This window comes from Panthera onca, chromosome C1 (assembly GCF_046562875.1).
Source record: "Panthera onca isolate mPanOnc1 chromosome C1, mPanOnc1 haplotype 2, whole genome shotgun sequence".
Classification (NCBI taxonomy): Eukaryota; Metazoa; Chordata; class Mammalia; order Carnivora; family Felidae; genus Panthera; species Panthera onca.
In genome coordinates, this window is record NC_138346.1 from 67,238,818 (window position 1) to 67,258,141 (window position 19,324).

The window sequence follows — 19,324 nt, forward strand, 5'->3', positions numbered from 1 at the left end:
GGATTGCACACTGCTCATGTTTTTTGTTACTTCAAGAATAGGTCTGAATTATCTAACCCAATATTGAGGAGGTTGAAATCTGCAAATGAATAGAAATAAATGAGGGGCGCCTGGGTGGCGCAGTCGGTTAAGCGTCCGACTTCAGCCAGGTCACGATCTCGCGGTCTGTGAGTTCGAGCCCCGCGTCAGGCTCTGGGCTGATGGCTCGGACCCTGGAGCCTGTTTCCGATTCTGTGTCTCCCTCTCTCTCTGCCCCTCCCCCGTTCATGCTCTGTCTCTCTCTGTCCCAAAAATAAATAAAAAACGTTGAAAAAAAAAAATTAAAAAAAAAAAAAAAGAAATAAATGATAACTGTTAGCCTTTTCTTCTTCCTTTGGGGAACTGGAGGTTACTTTTATGTGAAAGGAAATTAAGTCTATAAATTATATACTTTAAAATATTGGTTATGTCAGTCCTTGTTCTATGTCTCTGGATTGGGACTTAATCATGAAACTCAGTATAATTACCTAATATTTAAAGTAGAAGAACCTGATCCCCTCATTAAGTCTATTGTTTTCTCTTCTCCATCCACTGGGTCCACTGTTGCTTGGTTTGGGACAGTCTACTTTTCTTCCTAACAATCTAATCTTACATCTTAATTAAAGATAATTCAGGTTCAACTCCTTGACAAAGCCTTCCTTGATTATCCTTGCCATTGTAAAGCAATGTTTCCACTTAGTGAACTTGATACATAGTACTTTGTTTTTACATTTTTGACACGTGTTAGATACTTTCTATTTTAATCCTATTTGAGTAAGTCATATCACTGTGTCATATATATCTTTTTATCAGCTTTTCCATGCCTCCAGGAATCAGTAAAGATGTGTTGAGAATGGTTCATTGGATATAGACATGGTAAGTGATTTTTGAGTCAATGTTACTTGCCAACACTATAGTTTCTAAGTACCAAATAACTTATGCGTGTTTAATGGATTGAAATCATCATTAATTTTTAACTCCAATTTGTAGGAGAACTGAATATGAAACATTTTCAAGTGATACTGTTGTTGATACTTATAAATAAAGTGAGTGACTATTCTTAGTAACACATCCATGCTTTAATACAAGAACTGAAAGGTAAAAGCCAGAAATGGCTCTCTCCATGGAATAGTAAGAGGTATAGTGACGAAGAACAACTTTGATTCAAAAGGTATTTTAAGAGTTTATGTTATATGCCAATTATGTCTCAATAAAACTGGAAAAAGTTAAAAACAAAGAATAAACAAATATTTAAAGAAGACTTATGTGGGTCTCCATAGTTCCTGCAATAATGAATAATTGAGGATTGATTTTAAAAAGGCCAAAAACATAAAACATTCATCTGTTGAACATAATTTTTATGGTTACATTGTCTTTTACCGAAAATAAGGAAAATATTTTTACTACATACCACCAGGTTTCCAATCACCATGACCATCATGAAGACAGTAAGGCACATGGTTTGGCCAGCGACTTCCATACAGTCCCACATGGTTTCGATCCACTCTCCACACAGTACGCGGAACACAATCAGGAAAGAGTGGAAGAAGTCATGCATGTGCCAGCGTGGGAGCTCACAATCATTGGAAATCTTGCAGACACATTCTTTGTAGCTCTTACCAAAGAGTTGCATGCCGACCACGGCAAAAATGAAGACGATGATAGCCAACACCAAGGTGAGATTACCTAGAGCCCCCACAGAATTGCCAATGATCTTTATCAGCATATTCAGGGTGGGCCAGGATTTTGCCAACTTGAAAACTCGGAGCTGGAAACAAGAGCAAGAAGGCTATTACTGCCCTGCCTTCTAAAGAATCTGTAAATTTATTTACAGGGAAAATCTACAGCATAACTGTCTTAATTGTAGGGTGGTGGGTTATTTGTGTGTCAAACTATTATCTAGAAAATGTATCAGTTATTTAATACCATGCATTATTTTTCATTCTAAAATAGACTATTTTGTAAATAAAACAATTACATTATACAGTTCTTAATGGCATTTTAATAATGATACCCCAAAATTTCCAGAATCTTACATAAGCATATGTAATATTCTTTTTTTTTTTCTATGGGAAACTGATATATCTAAGATTGATGGTGATTAATTAGCAGAAACTGTTTCAAAGAAGTGGAGGCTGTCATTACTTAAAAGCCCAAAGTGGATACATTTTGTAGTGTACTTGAGATGCACAGGTACAGATAAAGTTAACACAAATTATACAAGGTACAAGAGAAAAACCAACTAATTTCTTTAAATCTTTAGATTGCTTTAATCTTGCTGTTATCTTTAGTTGGCTGTAACATCAGGCTGTATTTTATAGGAGATTTACTACACCGTAATCCCCCTGCCCTTAATTGCGTTTTCACTTTCTGTGGTTTCAGTTACCCACAGTCAATCATGGTCTGGAGGCAGATGATCCTTCTGACATATTGTTAGAAGGTTAATAGTGGCCTAACAGTTTGTCACAATGCCCACGTCATTCACTTCACTTCATCTCATCACATAGGCACTTTGTCACCTCATATCATCACTAGAAGAGGGTGAGTACAATACAGTAAGATATTTTGAGAGTGACCACATTCACATAACTTTTTAAAAAATTTTTTTTTTAACGTTTTATTTATTTTTGAGACAGGGAGAGACAGAGCATGAACAGGGGAGGGTCAGAGAAAGGGAGACACAGAATCTGAAACAGGGTCCAGGCTCTGAGCTGTCAGCACAGAGCCCAATGCGGGGCTTGAACTCACGGACCGCAAGATCATGACCTGAGTCGAAGTCGGCCACTTAACAGACTGAGCCACCCAGGCGCCCCTCACATAACTTTTATTAAGAGTATATTGTTGTAATTGTTTTGTTTTATTATTACTTATTATTGTTAATCTCTTACTGTGCTTAATTTATAAATTAAATTTTACCACAGGTGTGTATGTATAGGAAAAAACAGTATATATAGGGTTCAGTACTATCTACATTTTCAGGGGGTCTTGAAACATATCCCCACAGATAAGGGGGGATTACTCGAACTACTTTATTTGAATAAGAAATACTTGGACTTAAGTAAAAATATATATTTTGTCAGCCCTTATGTCTTTAGTGACTTAATAAATCAACTCATTATAGTGTGTAAATGGCTTGCACCACTGTACTTGACATGTTGGTTGTATTATTAGCTCATGGAATCCTCTAAAGTACCATTTATAGTTCAATTGCAGCAGCGTTTCATCTCTGATGTTTCAGGAAATGTCAGGCCAGGAGTAGTACATTATTTAATGGCATATAAGTGATCCAAAGGAACAAAATATAAGCATCAAAATGTTTAATTTATTGCCAGGGAATAATTAACGCAAAAGAGCCTACATGCTAAGCAAAACACTAATGATATTATTTCCATCACTTCCTACTTCCCCAAACTGAATCACAATCATCACAAAGATTTACTAAACACTTTTTAAAGTAGTTGCCCATACTACTTGTTACACAATCATTTCTAATCATTTCTGTTGTTGTTGTTTGGCATCCTTCTAGGTTCAAATTAGATCCATAGCTATCTAGACGACTAGGTAAGGACCTTAGCTGTAAGGATCTCAACTCAAATTTGATCTTTGAAGGCAGTAAGGGAATTCTCAAAAGACTTCACAGCAAACTCTTGAACCTAATCACCATTAAGATAAGTTACCGATAGGAACTTGTCTTTACAAATTATATACAACCTCTGTTATTTGAAAGTAAGTCACAAAAAGAGCCAACTCAAAGTAATAGCATGATAAAACGTATCACACTTTAAATGGAAATGTGCCAAGTGATATTTTGTCTCTTAATTTAAAAGATTCGTGAACTGATGAATATAAAGATCAAATAAAAGACTTTGTTTAAAATTAATAAAATATAATATAGGCAACTCTTCTTAGAGACTGGATTTGGTGACTTCCTGGTTGGCTGAAGGGGCAAATGCATGGGAAGCTCTATCATCTTTTCTTGTCTACTCTACCCAGTCTCAAGTCTTGGCTTCTATGGGGGCAAAGTGGGCAAGTCCATAATTCTTGAGCCTCTGAGAGAAAGGTGGCTCATCCTAAATCTCAGCCAAGCCTTATGAATGGTTAACTCCACATAACTGAAAGATGAATATTGTGTTGTTTAATTGTGATTTGGATTTACATATGGATCCTTTTTTTTTTTCTCCCTCCCCATTAGCCCTGCCATTCAATCACTAAAGACAGAACTGTTGGCTGTTCATTTGAATGAACTTCATCTATCCATGAAAGCTCTGATAAAGATCAAAGTACTGTCTGATTGTGGAGAAATCCAGTTTGTTTTTAAATGTATTCAAATAATATTGTAACTGTGGGAAATCCTATAATTCTTACTAGATAAGAGTGACGTCTGATTATATTAATTATAAAAACATTACGGATACTCCCAGTTAATTTACCAGCCGAAATGATCGGAGAACTGACAATCCTTCCACGTTTGCCAAACCGAGCTCCATTAAACTAAGGCTCACGATTAAACCATCAAAAATATTCCAGCCCTCTTGAAAGTAATAATATGGATCCATGGCAATTATCTTCAGAAACATTTCTGCTGTGAAGATCCCAGTGAAGACCTAAATGAGAAATGTTATTACACAAGTGAATACTCTTGAAAACACTAATAATTATTGTCTCCCAACAGACCACAATCCAATTAAAAATTTTAAAAATTGGTTTAGGTCCAACAAATCAGTAACCTCAAATGGTCTGTACTCAAATCAATATTTAACTGTTTATTATATTTAAGGCTTATTAAGTGATGAGGAGTACATGAATTAAGACAATAAAATTAATATTGTCATTTTAGTTATCTTACATGAAAGGTTCAGTTAAATCATTATGGTCAACTGCTCGGCTCTGTCTTGTGCTAAGAATATTTCACATTAGCTGTAATAAACATGGTCACCACCAGCCCTACTGATGGTAAGAATACTAAAAATAAAAATTATTTTCCTGACCAAAAAGAAGCAGCATTCTCCATTCTCTATTTCCTTACTCTACAACTATTTCAACCTTTCTCCTCCACATGTCTTCACCTGTTTCCTTATCTTTCACTCTCAGTACTTCTGTGTCACAGAGAGGTAACAGAGGTCAGCCAACCTGAACTTTCTCAGTGTTCCATCTACCTAACTACTTATATCCAAACCCATGCTTTGCTCTAATTTCTCTGCCTGTGTTCTGTGTCTCCTTTGGTCTTCTCAAAGAATTCACCTTCTCAATTAACCTGTAGTTTTAATCTCTTCTTGCTACTGACTGCTTCCAATTGGGATTTTATAGGGAGCAACGGACACTCAGTCCTTCTCTACCACCAGCATCATCAAAGAAACTCTCCTTGCATTCTACTTCCCCTGTTAGCTACCCCCTATACATCCTCTCCTCATGGCCCAACTTCTTTAAGAGGTTGGGTACTTGTCTATACTCAGTAGTTCAATTTCTTCAACTTTACAACATATCAGTCAACACAACCTGCTTTAACCAATTTCACCAATATAGCCACCAACATCACCATTGCTAAATTCAATTGAAAATTTTGCAGTTATCTTGCTTACCTCTTCAGAAGTTTTTTCACATTGTTTACTGTTCCTTGTTCTTTAAAATATTTTCTGTTCCTGGCTTCAGTGATCCACACCTCCCTGGACACTTCTCAGTTGCTTTTCTTCTAACAAATTATTCGATATTGGATTTCTTCAGAGGTCTCTCTGTCCTGGAAATTCTTACTCTAATTTTCCTTTTACAATAAGTTTACACTTTGAGATTTATTTTTCCATTCAAGCACATCTCCTGAGGTCCAGAAATATATACCCACTTGTTTATTCAATACTTTCATTGAATGGCTATTTTACAGGTATCTCAAATTCAACAGATCCAAAATTCACCTTAAAATTTTCTCTGCACAACCTTGCTTCTCTTTTGATACTAACTCAGTAAATGAACTCACTCTCAAACTTGGTGACTATCTCAGAAACCTGACAGTCTTACTGACTTTTCCAAATATCTCTTGAATACTTCAGGTTGAAATTCATCCATGCAGGCATTACCAGCTTATTCTCCTTTTATTGTTGAGTAGACATCCATTGTTTGAATATTCTACAGGTATTAAATACTGTGTAACACTTTTTGTTTCTTTTCTAAGCAATCTTTTTGCCACCCAATCATATGTGCTAATCTTTTCATATATTTTACACTTACATACACTGTAAACTCTTGCTTTAAAAAATCAGCTGTCTTTTAAAGAAATTAAGGAAAAAAGATAGTCTTTTCTATTTACCTACATTTTTAAATTTTGAGTGACCATCATTCCCAGATTCAATTTTCCATCTAATATGCTTTTCTCCTTCAGCCTGAAGAACTAACTTCCTTTGGCATGTCTTGTAGCATAATTCTGGCACAACAACTTCTCTGTTTTTGTTCATGTTAAAGTCATTTCACATTAGCTTTTGATGGACAATTTCACTGCAGATTAAGTTAACTTTTTCTTTTTTTCTTTCTTTCATCAGGCCATTTTCTCATGGACTGAATTATTTCTGATGAGATATCAGCCCCAGTCTTCTGGCTGTTTCTAAAAGTTTCTTTTATTTTCAGCAGCTTGACTAAGATTTGCCCAATGTAGTTTAAATTTATCCTTGCTGATGTTCACTGAAATTTTATAATTTAATTTTAAAATGTCTAAGTTAATATTTGCCACCAATTTTCAGAAATTTTTGGCCATTGCTTTTTCAAATATTTGTTTTGTTCTACTCTTCACCTTTCTCCTTCTGGGTCTCCATTATGCAAATATTAGACCATTTGATGTTATTTTGCAGATTAGGAAGACTCAGTATACTTTTCTTTTTGTTTTTTCTCTGCCATTCAAATTGGATCATTCTGTTGATTTGCTTCAGTTTAGCAACCCTTTCTTCTGTTGTCTGCTTTTTAAAAAACCCATCAAATGAATTTTTCATTTTAAGATTTTTTCTTTTTAGGTCTAAAATGTCTAGATGATTCTTCGTTATAGTTTTCATTTTTTCCTGCTCATACTCTCCATCTGTTTATTCTTTATGACCATTTATTTCCTTCAGAGCATTAAACACATTTATAATAGCTCCTCTAAAGTCCTTTTATGTTGATGCTAGCAATTCAGTCATTTCTGGATCTATTTCTATTGAGTGTTTTTTCTCTCAACTAAGACACATTTTCCTATTTCCTTCACATATCATGCAATTTTTTATGTGATGTAATGTGTTGTAGAGAATTCTGATCAATTATTTTCCTCTGAACAACAACGATTTTTGTTTTATCAGGCAATTAGGTTATAGGTTGGCCACCTGGAATTTATGGTAGCTATGTTTTATATTTGATTAGGGCAGAATGATTTGGGTTTATTCTTTGTCCTAGCTGAATTCTAATTCTTCGGCATAGTCTTTACTTCTGAAGTGCAGCCCATGTGGGGTTTCAAAGAAAAGCTTGAAGTGTTTGTTCAGTTTCTCTACCTTGGTTGGCTTCAAATTCTAAACTCTGTTGTGAGATGTCCCTTTTTATTCTATTTTTTGGAACTGTTTGCAAAGGATTGGTGTTAATTCTTTAAAAATTTGATAGAATTCACCAATAAAACTATCTGAGCCTAGGCTATCCTTGTAGGAATAATTTTTTTTTTTTTGTTTTGTTGTTTTTTTTTTTTACTAATCCAATTTTCCAACGTTTTTTTTTTTTTTTTTTAATTTTTGGGACAGAGAGAGACAGAGCATGAACGGGGGAGGGGCAGAGAGAGAGAGAGGGGGGGAGACACAGAATCGGAAACAGGCTCCAGGCTCCGAGCCATCAGCCCAGAGCCATCAGCCCAGAGCCTGACGCGGGGCTCGAACTCACGGACCGCGAGATCGTGACCTGGCTGAAGTCGGACGCTTAACCGACTGTGCCACCCAGGCGCCCCTCAATTTTTACTTACTACAGGTTTTTTCAGATTTTCTATTTCTTCTTGACTTAGTTTCAGTAGTTTGTTACTTTCTAGGAATTTTTCCATTTCATGTAGGATATTAATTTGTTGGCATAAATTATTCATAGTATTCCTTAAACTTTTGTTTATGTAAGGCCCATAGTGATGTCCCCTATTCATTCCTGGTTTATTTTAAATTTTTATTAAAATTTATTTAATGTTTATTTATTTTTGAGAGAGAGAGAGAGAGAGAAACAGAGTGTGAGTGGGGGAAGGCAAAGGGAGAGAGGGAGACACAGAATCTGAAGCAGGCTCCAGGCTTTGTACTGCCAGCTAAGACTCAGGGCTCAAATTCACAGACATGGGGCTCAAACTCACGAACTGTGAGATCATGACCTGAGCTGAAGTTTGATGCTTAACTGACTGAGCCTCCCAGGCACCCCATTCCTGACTTTTTTTTTTATAAGTCTAAGTGAAGATTTATCATTTCTGCCGATCTTTTTAAAGAGTCATCTTTTAAAATGTTTATGTATTTATTTTGAGAAAGAGAGAGACAGAGAGACAGCGTGAGAGGGGGAGGGGCAGAGAGAAAGAATCCCAAGTAGACTCCATGCTATCAGTGTGGAAACCAACACAGGGCTTGATCTCACAGAACTGTGAGATCATGGCCTAGCTGAAATCAAGAGTTGAACACTTAAAACGACTGAGCCGCCCAGGCACTCCATTTTTCATTGATTTCTAATTTAATTCCATTTTTGTCAGAAAAGTATTTTGTATGATTTCAATCTTTTTAAGTTTATTGTGGTTTATTTTATAACCTAACATATAACCTATCCTGGGTAATTTTTCATACGTCTTGAGAAGAATGTGTATCCTGTCCATATATTTTCCACTATTCCATGATTCATCTCAAAATGCAATTCTTGCCTTCCTTAACACATAAAGACAAGTTCCACTTTGAATTGTCCATTTGTTATTTTTGTCTTTCCAGCACCTACTCTCCTAGAAATGTCAGATTTGGATTTTTTTTTCTCTTTATAATCCACTCATTTACTCTGTCTTCAGTGATAAGAAATGGTACTGGTGTACTCAAATAGGGCATTCTAACTTTAGGATCAGAGTAACTGACTGGCTTAGAAATAGTCGTGTAACTACAACCAGGCCAACAATATTCTACTCTTAGACCTTTGTTAAAGTAACTAGTTAGGAAGCACAATCCTTCTGCCCAGGGGTAAGATAAAAGTTGGTAGAATGCTGCCATCAATAGAATACCCAGCCAGAGATGAAGGAAACACATTGGAAAGAAGTAGGGTCAGAAAATGACTCCCAATGACATTGCTGGAGAACCAGAATCTAGATAGGTTAAACCATGGAGCTGTGCCCAAATGGACATTAGCTACTTGAGGTAATGAATTCCCTTTATTTTTGCTTATTCCCATTTGAGTTGTTTCCTAATATCCACCTCCATAAAGTTTCTTTCATCCATTTCTCATTTTTTAGAGATAATGTTGAAGAGGTTCTTATATAGGTGAAAATTTGGACTAGGTAATGTTATTGTCCTTTCCTACCCTCCAGTTCTATGATTTCTGACCACAGTTTGTAGGAGCTTTCAGAGTCTCTGATATAGTGTTCAGACTTCCCATTGTTCTGCCAATTTCTCATGGGTACAGTTGCGCCAACTGTAAAATACAGACAATCATAGTATCTACCTTAGGACTGAATTTATGGGAACCTAGAAAGAGGGAGCTCATGTAAATTTCATTTCTCAGGTTGGGAGGTGCATGAGAACTTAAGCCACTTACATTGGTATCAATATATTTTTGTTGCCTGAATTTATTCATTTTGTTTATTTTTTTAATGTTTATTTAGTTTTGAGAGAGAGGGAGAGAGAGGAAAAGAGTGAGAGTGAGTGGGGGGAGGGGCAGATGGAGGGGGACAGAGGATCCGAAGTGGGCTCTGCGCTGACAGCAGAGATCCCGACGTGGGGCTTGAACTTAGGAACTGTGAGATCATGACCTGAGCCAAAGTCGGATGCTTAACAGACTGAGCCACCCAGGTGCCCTCATTTTGTTTCTCGGTGTAAGATCACTTTCCTTTCTATCCCTCTACCATATAGCCAGTGAATGTTAACACAAATTTTTAAGTGAAAATGTATGCAAAAATTCATCATTATAAATTCTTACATTTATGGGAAAAATTCACACAGAAATAATAATCTCTATGTGATATTTCCTCCCAAAAGAATTCATCTTCAGGTGTTTATAAATTATATTTCAAAATTACCTAACTTGGTATATTTTACAGTTTGATTGACAAATGTAGTCATGTCCTTAAGAATCTATTCCAAATACCTGAGAAATACACAGAATCTTGTTATCATAGACCAATGTCCTCTATAATTCATAATCATTTTTCTTTTTAAATTTATTTATTTATTTTGAGAGAAAGAGAGACAGAGAGAGACAGAGAGAAGCAGAGAGAGAGGAGGAGAGAGAGAATCCCAAGCAGGCTCCACACCAGCAGCACAGAGCCTGACATGGGGCTCGAACTCACAAACCAGGAGAGGATGACCTGAGCTGAAACCAAGAGTGGGATGCTTAACCAACTAAGCCACCCAGATGCCCTATAATAATCTTTCTAATGGATGGGCAATTTAAATTTAATTCTAAATCAAATTGTACATAAAATTATTAATTCTTTCCCACTCCTTAACTGTAGCAATATATTTTTTGTTGTTGAAAAAGGGATGTTAAACTTCTGCTGTCCAGGTTTACATGGCCAATTAATTCATATTTAACTTGAGGGCGATATATGAAATTTCTTAAAGCAATCATGAGCTCTTTCAGTGGGAAGAGGAACCCTCAGTGAGTCTTACCAGGTTTCCGACTGACAGCACGCTGCTGAATTGCTCCGTCATAGGATAATGCTCCATGGCCATGAAAAGAGTATTTAAGACAATGCAGATGGTGATGGCCAGGTCAACAAATGGGTCCATCACGACCAGGTTGACGAGATGTTTCACCTTTAACCATGGTTTACAGCAATCCCAAATCAAACACATGTTAGCAAATTTGTACCAGCAGGGTGGGCATTTCTGTCTGGATTCTTCAAGTTCTGGAAAAAAAAAAAGTTACAATACTCATGAAAACTGCTTACTTTCTATTAAGCAGCATTTGGTTTAAATTGAAAGTGAATTTTTAGAAATCTAAAGTTGTCAAAAGGCTTTAATGGGTTAATCTGATTGTGGAACAGGTTTCACCTATCATGGTTTTGTGGCCTGTAGAAAACATGGCCACAAAAAGTCTAGTGAACTTTCCAAATCTATTTTGGCTAAACAGAATTTCCAAGATTCTATCTGCGATATTAAACTGTCTGAAAATTATCTTCAAGGATATCCAAAACTAATGGGTAGGACTTGGGTTAAGCTCATCCATGCTCCAGATAGAGCCAGATGCATATATGTTATCAAAGAATCCCTCTCAGGAGATGTCTTAAAACCTTTATCAGTCATACTGAATCTCAGTTTCTTGGATTAGGCATGTGTTTTGAGGCAAAATGAGATATTTTTGTCAGTGTCACCAGTCTTAGTTAAAAAGTTTCCAGATAAGCCTTGTAAATACAGACTTGCATACTGAACTCATCAAGATTGTTTTTCTCTATATTTCATTATTTAACTAGAGGGCACAAAAGAAGAGAAAATATGTACCTTAAGGAACTGGGATACTCACTGTTAGCACAAATCAATGTTTCAACTGGGACTTATGTGCTACTGGTAAAATACAAGAGGATTTTCGGTGGAACATATGTAGAACTCATAAATTTTCATGGTGTGAATTTATTTTAATGTATTAAAATGTGTAATTATCGTCTCAAGCCTATAAAATTTCATATCAAAATACATTATTTAAGAAAAAGGTACAATGGTTTCAAGAAGCATTTCAACTAAAAAATAGGAGAGAGAAGAGAGATTGCACAGCTCTTTAAGGTGATATTCAAAATACTGAAACTTGGAAAATACTGGCAAAGAATTTTGGAGAATTAGGAAGTGGGAGATTACTATCTTCTTGGGTAAGATGTTCTTTTAATACACTCTTGAGTGGGAAGAGACTGGAGAACTTGTTTTCTGCCCGTGTTATTGCTTCACACCTGTTTACCTGCTCTGCGAAATATGAGACCACCACTTCTTAACACTAAAGTAGAGGGAAAGATTCTTTTTTCATTCATGACATATTTGACTTTGATCAGTTACCTTAGTATTACTATAGTAGCAATGGTAATATCCCTCCAAACCTGGTATAATTTACTAGAAGCTAAACTTTGTGGGAGAGAAAACAGCATATGGAATTGGTAAACATGACCACAGCTAATGATTTTTTTGTTTTGCTGATAAACATTCACTATTAGCTAATGCTATAAGTTTACCACTTCCCTCTAGGAAATTAATTTCCCGATTATTTTTAACAGAAGTCTATTGGAGGTAGATTCTTCAGTGATTTCTTTAGGTATTAAAAGTCTTCAAGTGCACAGTTTATTCTATTTTTCTTAATACGTAATTTTGTAAATAATAAAGAAGAGTTGAGGTATAAATCAAAGGCAAAACATAATTATTAATCACCAGTTATTGCATAGATACTTTTAAGACTCCTATATAACATAATGCTTATACTGAAGATAAAAAGATGTCATTTACAGTAAATAACAAAAGAGAAATGAAATAATGACTCTTGGTCTATGTGTAGTCAGAATAAGTTATTTTTTAAAATGCTACTTGTCATTCAGTAGATAAAAAGAAGCAAACAGGAATTGTGTAGAAAAAAAAATATACCAGAGAAAAGTTCAAAAGGGAAAATTCATCCAGTGTTGCTCATCTTGACACCAGGAAAAAGTGAAGCAAAGTTGTTTTAGTTCTAAAATAAAATCATTCAATTATTCATGCCAGAGAGAGAGAGAGAGAGAGAGAATGACAGGAGAGAGGGAGACAGAGACAGAGAAAAATAATCTTACATTTTAAAACAAAACAAAGCACTCATGAAAGAACGACAGCCATTTCTCCATTATTCCTGTGTGGATTATCCGCAGTGGGATTCATTTACATCCCAGTTTAGATATTTTGTTGGGTCTCCTCAATTCCTCAGGTGTTCGTAACTTTCCCTCTCACTATCCTTCCCATGGATGTGACCAGGAAACATTTCTATGCGGTTTTTGCATTTAAAACTTGAAAAGCAAACAATTTCATTAAATAGGCTATTCATTACCATGGACAATGGAGACTTGACTGTAGTTCATCAAAAGAAGGAAAACAAAAGATGCCAGCCAGCTGGATCAACAAGCCTGGTTCCAAAAAAAAAAAAAAAAAAAAAAAAAAAAAAAAAAAAAAAGGAGGGTAAATTAAACCATGATTAGCTTTGAAGGAAGATCCCCAAATAAGCAAATTATGTCAACTTAGGAAACCTTTCTACTGTTAGCAGGAACAAAAAGAGGAAGGACCATATTAAAGACAGCTCTAGTATGCATGTGTATGTGAAGTATTGCTAACAACCAACATAGATCAATGCCACATTCCATATAGCCAATGAAAAACAGAATGAAAATGTTGCCATTGTCCCTCACAAAAGTATAAAGTCACAAAGCTCTGCAGATATTAAACCAAACACTCAATCTCCTGCTTCCTGAATTATACATATTTCTAGGACATCCTAGGCAACTCCATTGAGATACATTTCAATGGAGAGGCATTTGGGTGCACTCATTTTGAACTCCATATCTTAATTAGTGGACAAGTCCAATCTTGTGGTGGATTGTTGTTTTTCAAGTAATTTCTTATGTTAGCTCAAACTTAATGGTATCAGAAGTGCAAAGTAGGACTGTTGATTTAGACTTACCCTGTCTCCTTCTCTACTTCTTGCTTTAGGGAGCAGACATGCTGCTGACATCGGTAGCAGAACCACTGGCAGCTTCCTCTCAGTGGTTTTGCTATGGCAAGGAGCAGAAGACCAGAGAATCTTCAAAAGATTTACCTGGAGGGACAGGGAGGAGCAAGCTACTGGCAGCTGGGGGAGAAGAGGGAGTGCAAGCTAACGCAGGCGAGGTTGGAGAAGAACGTACTGAGTTTAATATTCCATAGAAATCAGTGAAAAGATTTCTGATACTGCAGTAGGATATTATAGAAATTGGGTCTTGTAATATTGACATGGCTGTTATATATTCAGCCATCTACACTGTGGGTTTTTCCTGGCTGTGACTTTTAGGCTTTGGTACTGGTATTAGTATCAAAGGATCTTTGCATCCAGACTAGAAAAGAATTATTCCAAGAATCCATCCAATACCAAGAGAAACTATAACTAACAATAAGAAAGCCATGTGCCTATGCCTCATCTCTCATTCACCATCTCTTTTTTTTCCTTTGACATGTCTACACACACATACACACACACACACACACACACACACACACACACACACACACACACACACACAGCTTGGGAGAGGGCAGAAAGAGGGAGTTATAACAGAGATAGGGAGAGAAGGGAGAAGGGGGTAAGGGAGGAGGATAGAATATATTTTATATGAAGGTATTTTCCAAGTAGTTGAAGTTGATAGTTCATATTTAAATTAACTTACAGCATGGAAAGACACAAATGTGAATTAACAAAAACAATGAAAATAAAACAATAATGATAATATTTATTAACTGCCTTCTAAATTCAGATACATAGGTGCTTTATATATGATGTCTCAATTCTTACAACAATCTTATGCCTAAACTTCATTATCTGCATTTTACTGATGGGAAAACTGTGGTTTAGAGTCATAAATTAACACATTTAACATGTAGCAGAGCCAAGAATTGATCACAGATCAAGCTGTCCCCAAAGTCTTTATTTTGGCATTATAAGGTCCAGACGTCTAAACAATATGTTAACCACTCAGAAATATAATCTGCAGCTAAAGAAAGAGATGATATATTGTAATACTCTGGTCAGAGAGAGGCAAGAGTAGTTCTAAAAATTCTTTAAAAAAATGCTTCAAAGAGGTTAATATAGAATCCTAATCCACATTTTTAATTTATATTTCTGGTTAAATACAAGGACTTTATAACTTGTGTCTTAAGCAGTTAACACAATTCAAATGGGTTAGCATCATCATGAAAATAAATATTTATAATGTTACTCTTTTCATTGTCATGCACACAACAAGCTTCAACAGTTTAGAATTTAATCTACAAAAGCAGTATTCCAAGTATATCTTGAATTTGCATTAGCTTCCTGGAGACTAAATGTAAAAATCTATTCGAGATAGTACAATCTATGTGTTGTATGTGGATTTTACTTTTAACTGGTAAGAGATATAATGCTGGTATGGTATAAGGTCAGGAAGAATTTTCTTGGAATTTATGGAAGTATTTTGTTTTCATCATTACCAAAGCACCACCAAGTAGCTCTGCTGTAAGGCTTTTGACGTACCTTCCATAGTGTTGGTCAAAATACTAGCTAGACTCATTGCTCTTTGCCTTGCCGTAGGATCTTCCAGCAAGTCCATGGAAACATGGTAAGAACTGGATCGTCTCTTTCTTAGTTCTGTTTCAGTAGTTGTGCCCTGAAAATAAAATTTCAGATAAAATAACTATTACTCTTAAGGGTAGCAAAACCCAAAGCGTTCCTATAATAGGTGCTGCTTAACTAAATGTCCACCAGATGAGAATAGCTCATTAAGACATTGCTGGAATCATCATTCTTGGGAAGTGTTTGAAAGCCCATCAGATTCTCATCCTTCAGGGATGCCAGGGTTTGCAATCAAGCTGGACTTTAATTCCTCCCCCTTGGGCTTTTGACTGGAGGGAGCATGCCTACCATCATACAGATGACTTTTAGCATTTCAATCAATCTTACCTAGGACTTCAGGTTCAAGCTCATTGTTCCTTGATATACCCTCAGGTTGAATTATTAGACCTTTATAGACACATATTCATGTGGTTTAATGTATGGAAAGAAGTTTTAAGGGTTCCCTAATACTCATCAGTAACAGTTCCCCTAAAATGTGAATTCCACTTGTAAAATGTTTTTGTTCATTATCAACAGGTAGCATTTCCTAACATCCTTAACAATAAAAGTAAAATATTAGAACTAATCTGCAACTGTCTTACATTTACAAAACAACTCCAAAAAAATCCACAAAACAACCCATATCCTTGGCACCGATACTCTAATTTAAGGCAATAACACCAATTTTAGGAACTTTGATTTTTAACCATGATAAAATGATTTGATGATTTTCTATTCCAAAATAAACTCACCAAGATTTCAACATGGGTGGAAATTTATTCCTACTTTAGGAGATCAAACAATGAAATTAATTATCACAGGAAGAAAGGGCAAAACTCATACTTTTCAAATGCAGATCTGAGGGCCAATAACAAATAAGTCATTTTTAGTTCTCTGCGGATTCTCCCTATTTCTGAAAAAGCAATATGAGTCCTGTTCATCTACTTTGACTTTACTGTGGGATGAGTAATATTATGTTATTAATCTGCGTACCTCTAATGTAGACATATTCAAAAGCAAAAGCAAAGTTTCCACTTAACTGATATGATTGCCATTAATGGCGATAAACATCTATACAGGTCACTCTAAAAGTAATTTTTCATAGAAGAGAAATAAAATTAATGAGAAAAAATAACCTTTCTCTGATGAAACTAAAGCTCTTTAAATCAAAAGGTTATCTCTCAAAAATTAAAATATTTGGCCTGGTCAGAGAAACAATGTCTTGAGAAAAAAAAAGGTCACTTACAGTTCATCTAGTCTCTTTTGCTCTATAGAGAACTATAGGTGCAATCTTAGATCTGTCTAATCTTTAATGATAGATTTCTGAACCTCTAATGATATTACTGAGGAAATTCTAAGTTAAATTGCTTCCATTGAATTTATGTATAGAGGATACTGTGTGCTTTGGAGGGGGTCATTTGCCTTCAGCTGTTTCTTTTCTTTTTCTTTTTAATTTTTAAATGTTTATTTTTGAGTGAGAGAGAGAGAGAGAGAGAAAGAGTGTGAGCAGGGGAGGGGCAGAGAGAGAGGGAGACACAGAATCCGAAGCAGGCTCCAGGCTCTGAGCTGTCAGCACAGACCCCCATGTGGGGCTCGAACCCACAGACCCCAAGATCACGACCTGAGCCGAAGTCAGATGCTCAACCGACTGGCCACCCAGGCGCCTTCAGATGTTTATTTTCTGTTCTCATTTCCCCCTCTGCAGTCTCTGAAAACCTACTCCTTCATCTACACCTTCAGCTCCAGCTGCACCACAGGGTAGTGCCCTGCCTCTCAGCACCTGACCACAGGATTGAAGAATGGACAGGACAGAGGGGGAAATAAAAGGATCTCGCTAAGCTCTGCTTCAAATGGGTTCCAAATTGCCTTCAGAGATTTATCCTACCCTCTCTGATAGGGCAGGAGTTTTATAGTAATTACTGAAAATGCTATTTTCTGAGATTCTCTTTGTATTTATGCAAAAAAGTTGTGGATTTGTTTTTGTTTGTTCAATTAACATTTATCAAGATCAGTGATGCTCATACTTTATTATGTGTAAGAATCATGTGGGATGCTTGTCAAGGAAGGACTTTCCCTGACTTGGTTCTCTTCAGTCTTTTAGTCTGAGTAAGTCTCAATCGGCCCAGGAATCTCTATTTTTTTTTTTCCCTTAAATCACTTTATTGAGGAATGACTGACATGTAAAAAGCCGTATATATTTAGTGTATGCAATTCAATGAGTATACACTCATGAATTATCACCACTATCAAGGCCACAAACAACTTCAACATCTTCCAAAGTCTCCTCCCACACCCTTTATTATTGTTGTTGCTGTTATTATTTGTGAGACCACTTAACACAAGATCTATCATTTTAGCAAAATTTTAAGTATACAATACAGTATCATTAGCTTATAGGCACAATGCTCCACAAATATCCAGAACTTATTTATCTTGCTTAATGAAAATTTTGTACCCTTTGACCATCAAAGTCACAGAAGCAGAGCAGAATGGTGGTTGCCAGGGGTTGGGGGAGAGGGAAATGAGGTATCTCCATTTTTAAGAAGCATTCCAGGGAATTCTGATGCAAGTAGTCTGAGTGTGAAGTAGTATATTCTGAGAAACACTGTATTAAAATGAAAATGTTTACCTCCTTAGCAATTTCTTATTGTCCATTTAAGAAAGGTAAAAAAAAAATCAAAGGAAGGCAATACTGAAGAATGGATAGAATGTAGGTTTAGTAGCCAGCATACCTGGGGTCAAATCTTAGTTCCACCATGCACAGGCCTCAGTTTCCTCCTCTGTAAAATGGGGATAATATTAGTAACTATGATAAAGGGTTGTGGTGAGGACTTAATGAACTAATACATGTAAAAGTGCTCTGGACAGTGTCTGGTACACAGCTACGCTTATTTTTTAAGAGACGTTGATATTCTTTCTCCATTCTTCCTGGTTCCTTCACTGCAGAGTTCTACTTTTTCACGATTTTATCTGAATCCAGGAAGCTTGGACATTTCTTTGGGAGAAAGTGGGGGCAGAGGCCATGGGGAAAAAAGTGATCAATGGCTATTTCCGTAACCCGAGTTAAGAAGTTCCTCTACTAGGTGACTAAAAGCTGACTCTGTATGATTTTATTGTGGCTTAAAGAGCTTGTCCAACTATAATAAATGCGATTGTATTAAAAAAAGGCATACAAAGAAGATTTTAATATGATTTGGCAAACTATAAAATACAACCAAATGACATGGCTTGAATACTTTTATGTCAGCGACTAAATTCTTATTTAATACTAAAGCTTAAAAGCACCTTACGTTTTACAAATGAAAATGTCAATAATATATCCTTATTATATCCTTATCCTAATATATCCTTTAGTCAAAACTCTTTTTTATATTCTTGACTTACAGTCTCTTTGTTTACATAAAGAAATCATGATAGTAATATAGAAAATCGAAATCTGTTCTAAAAATGACAATACATGACCCTACCAGGTACTTTGAGTGACTTCTTTACCACACAAAGGTACAATGGCTGGGGTCGTTTGAGTGGGTGCTAAACATGTTACAGTACTCTGACCTGCAAAGAAAAAGAATGTTGCAGGGCAGGATTTAGATGTCTTTAATGATAGTATCTACTTCAAGTGAAGTATCAAATTCTCCTTTTGATGGGACAGTAGTAACAAGTTCCTTAAGCTGAGTATATAATCTCTTGCATTTCATTCTATCATATTAATGTTCTATTATATTAATTAAACATTATGTTTGATAAGTTATTGCTGTGCTTTTTGGCAAGTTTCACACGCCTGGGCCTCTGAGTATATCTTTTTCTTCTTCCCGTTTTATGA

The 19,324-nt window shown here is 35.9% G+C and overlaps 1 protein-coding gene across 4 annotated transcripts in view; it reads right to left on the reverse strand.

Annotated features, from left to right (window-relative positions):
- SCN2A (sodium voltage-gated channel alpha subunit 2) overlaps nucleotides 1-19,324 on the reverse strand; it is a 143,395-nt gene that overhangs the window by 44,831 nt on the left and 79,240 nt on the right. For all 4 annotated transcript variants that reach the window (XM_078451186.2, XM_078451187.2, XM_078451185.2 and 1 more), the window contains exons 13-16: nucleotides 15,424-15,556; nucleotides 10,836-11,074; nucleotides 4,449-4,622; nucleotides 1,430-1,786 (exon numbers count right to left, since the gene is read on the reverse strand). In XM_078451186.2, coding sequence (XP_078307312.1) covers nucleotides 1,430-1,786; nucleotides 4,449-4,622; nucleotides 10,836-11,074; nucleotides 15,424-15,556 — 903 coding nt within the window. The remainder of the gene's footprint in view (nucleotides 1-1,429; nucleotides 1,787-4,448; nucleotides 4,623-10,835; nucleotides 11,075-15,423; nucleotides 15,557-19,324) is intronic.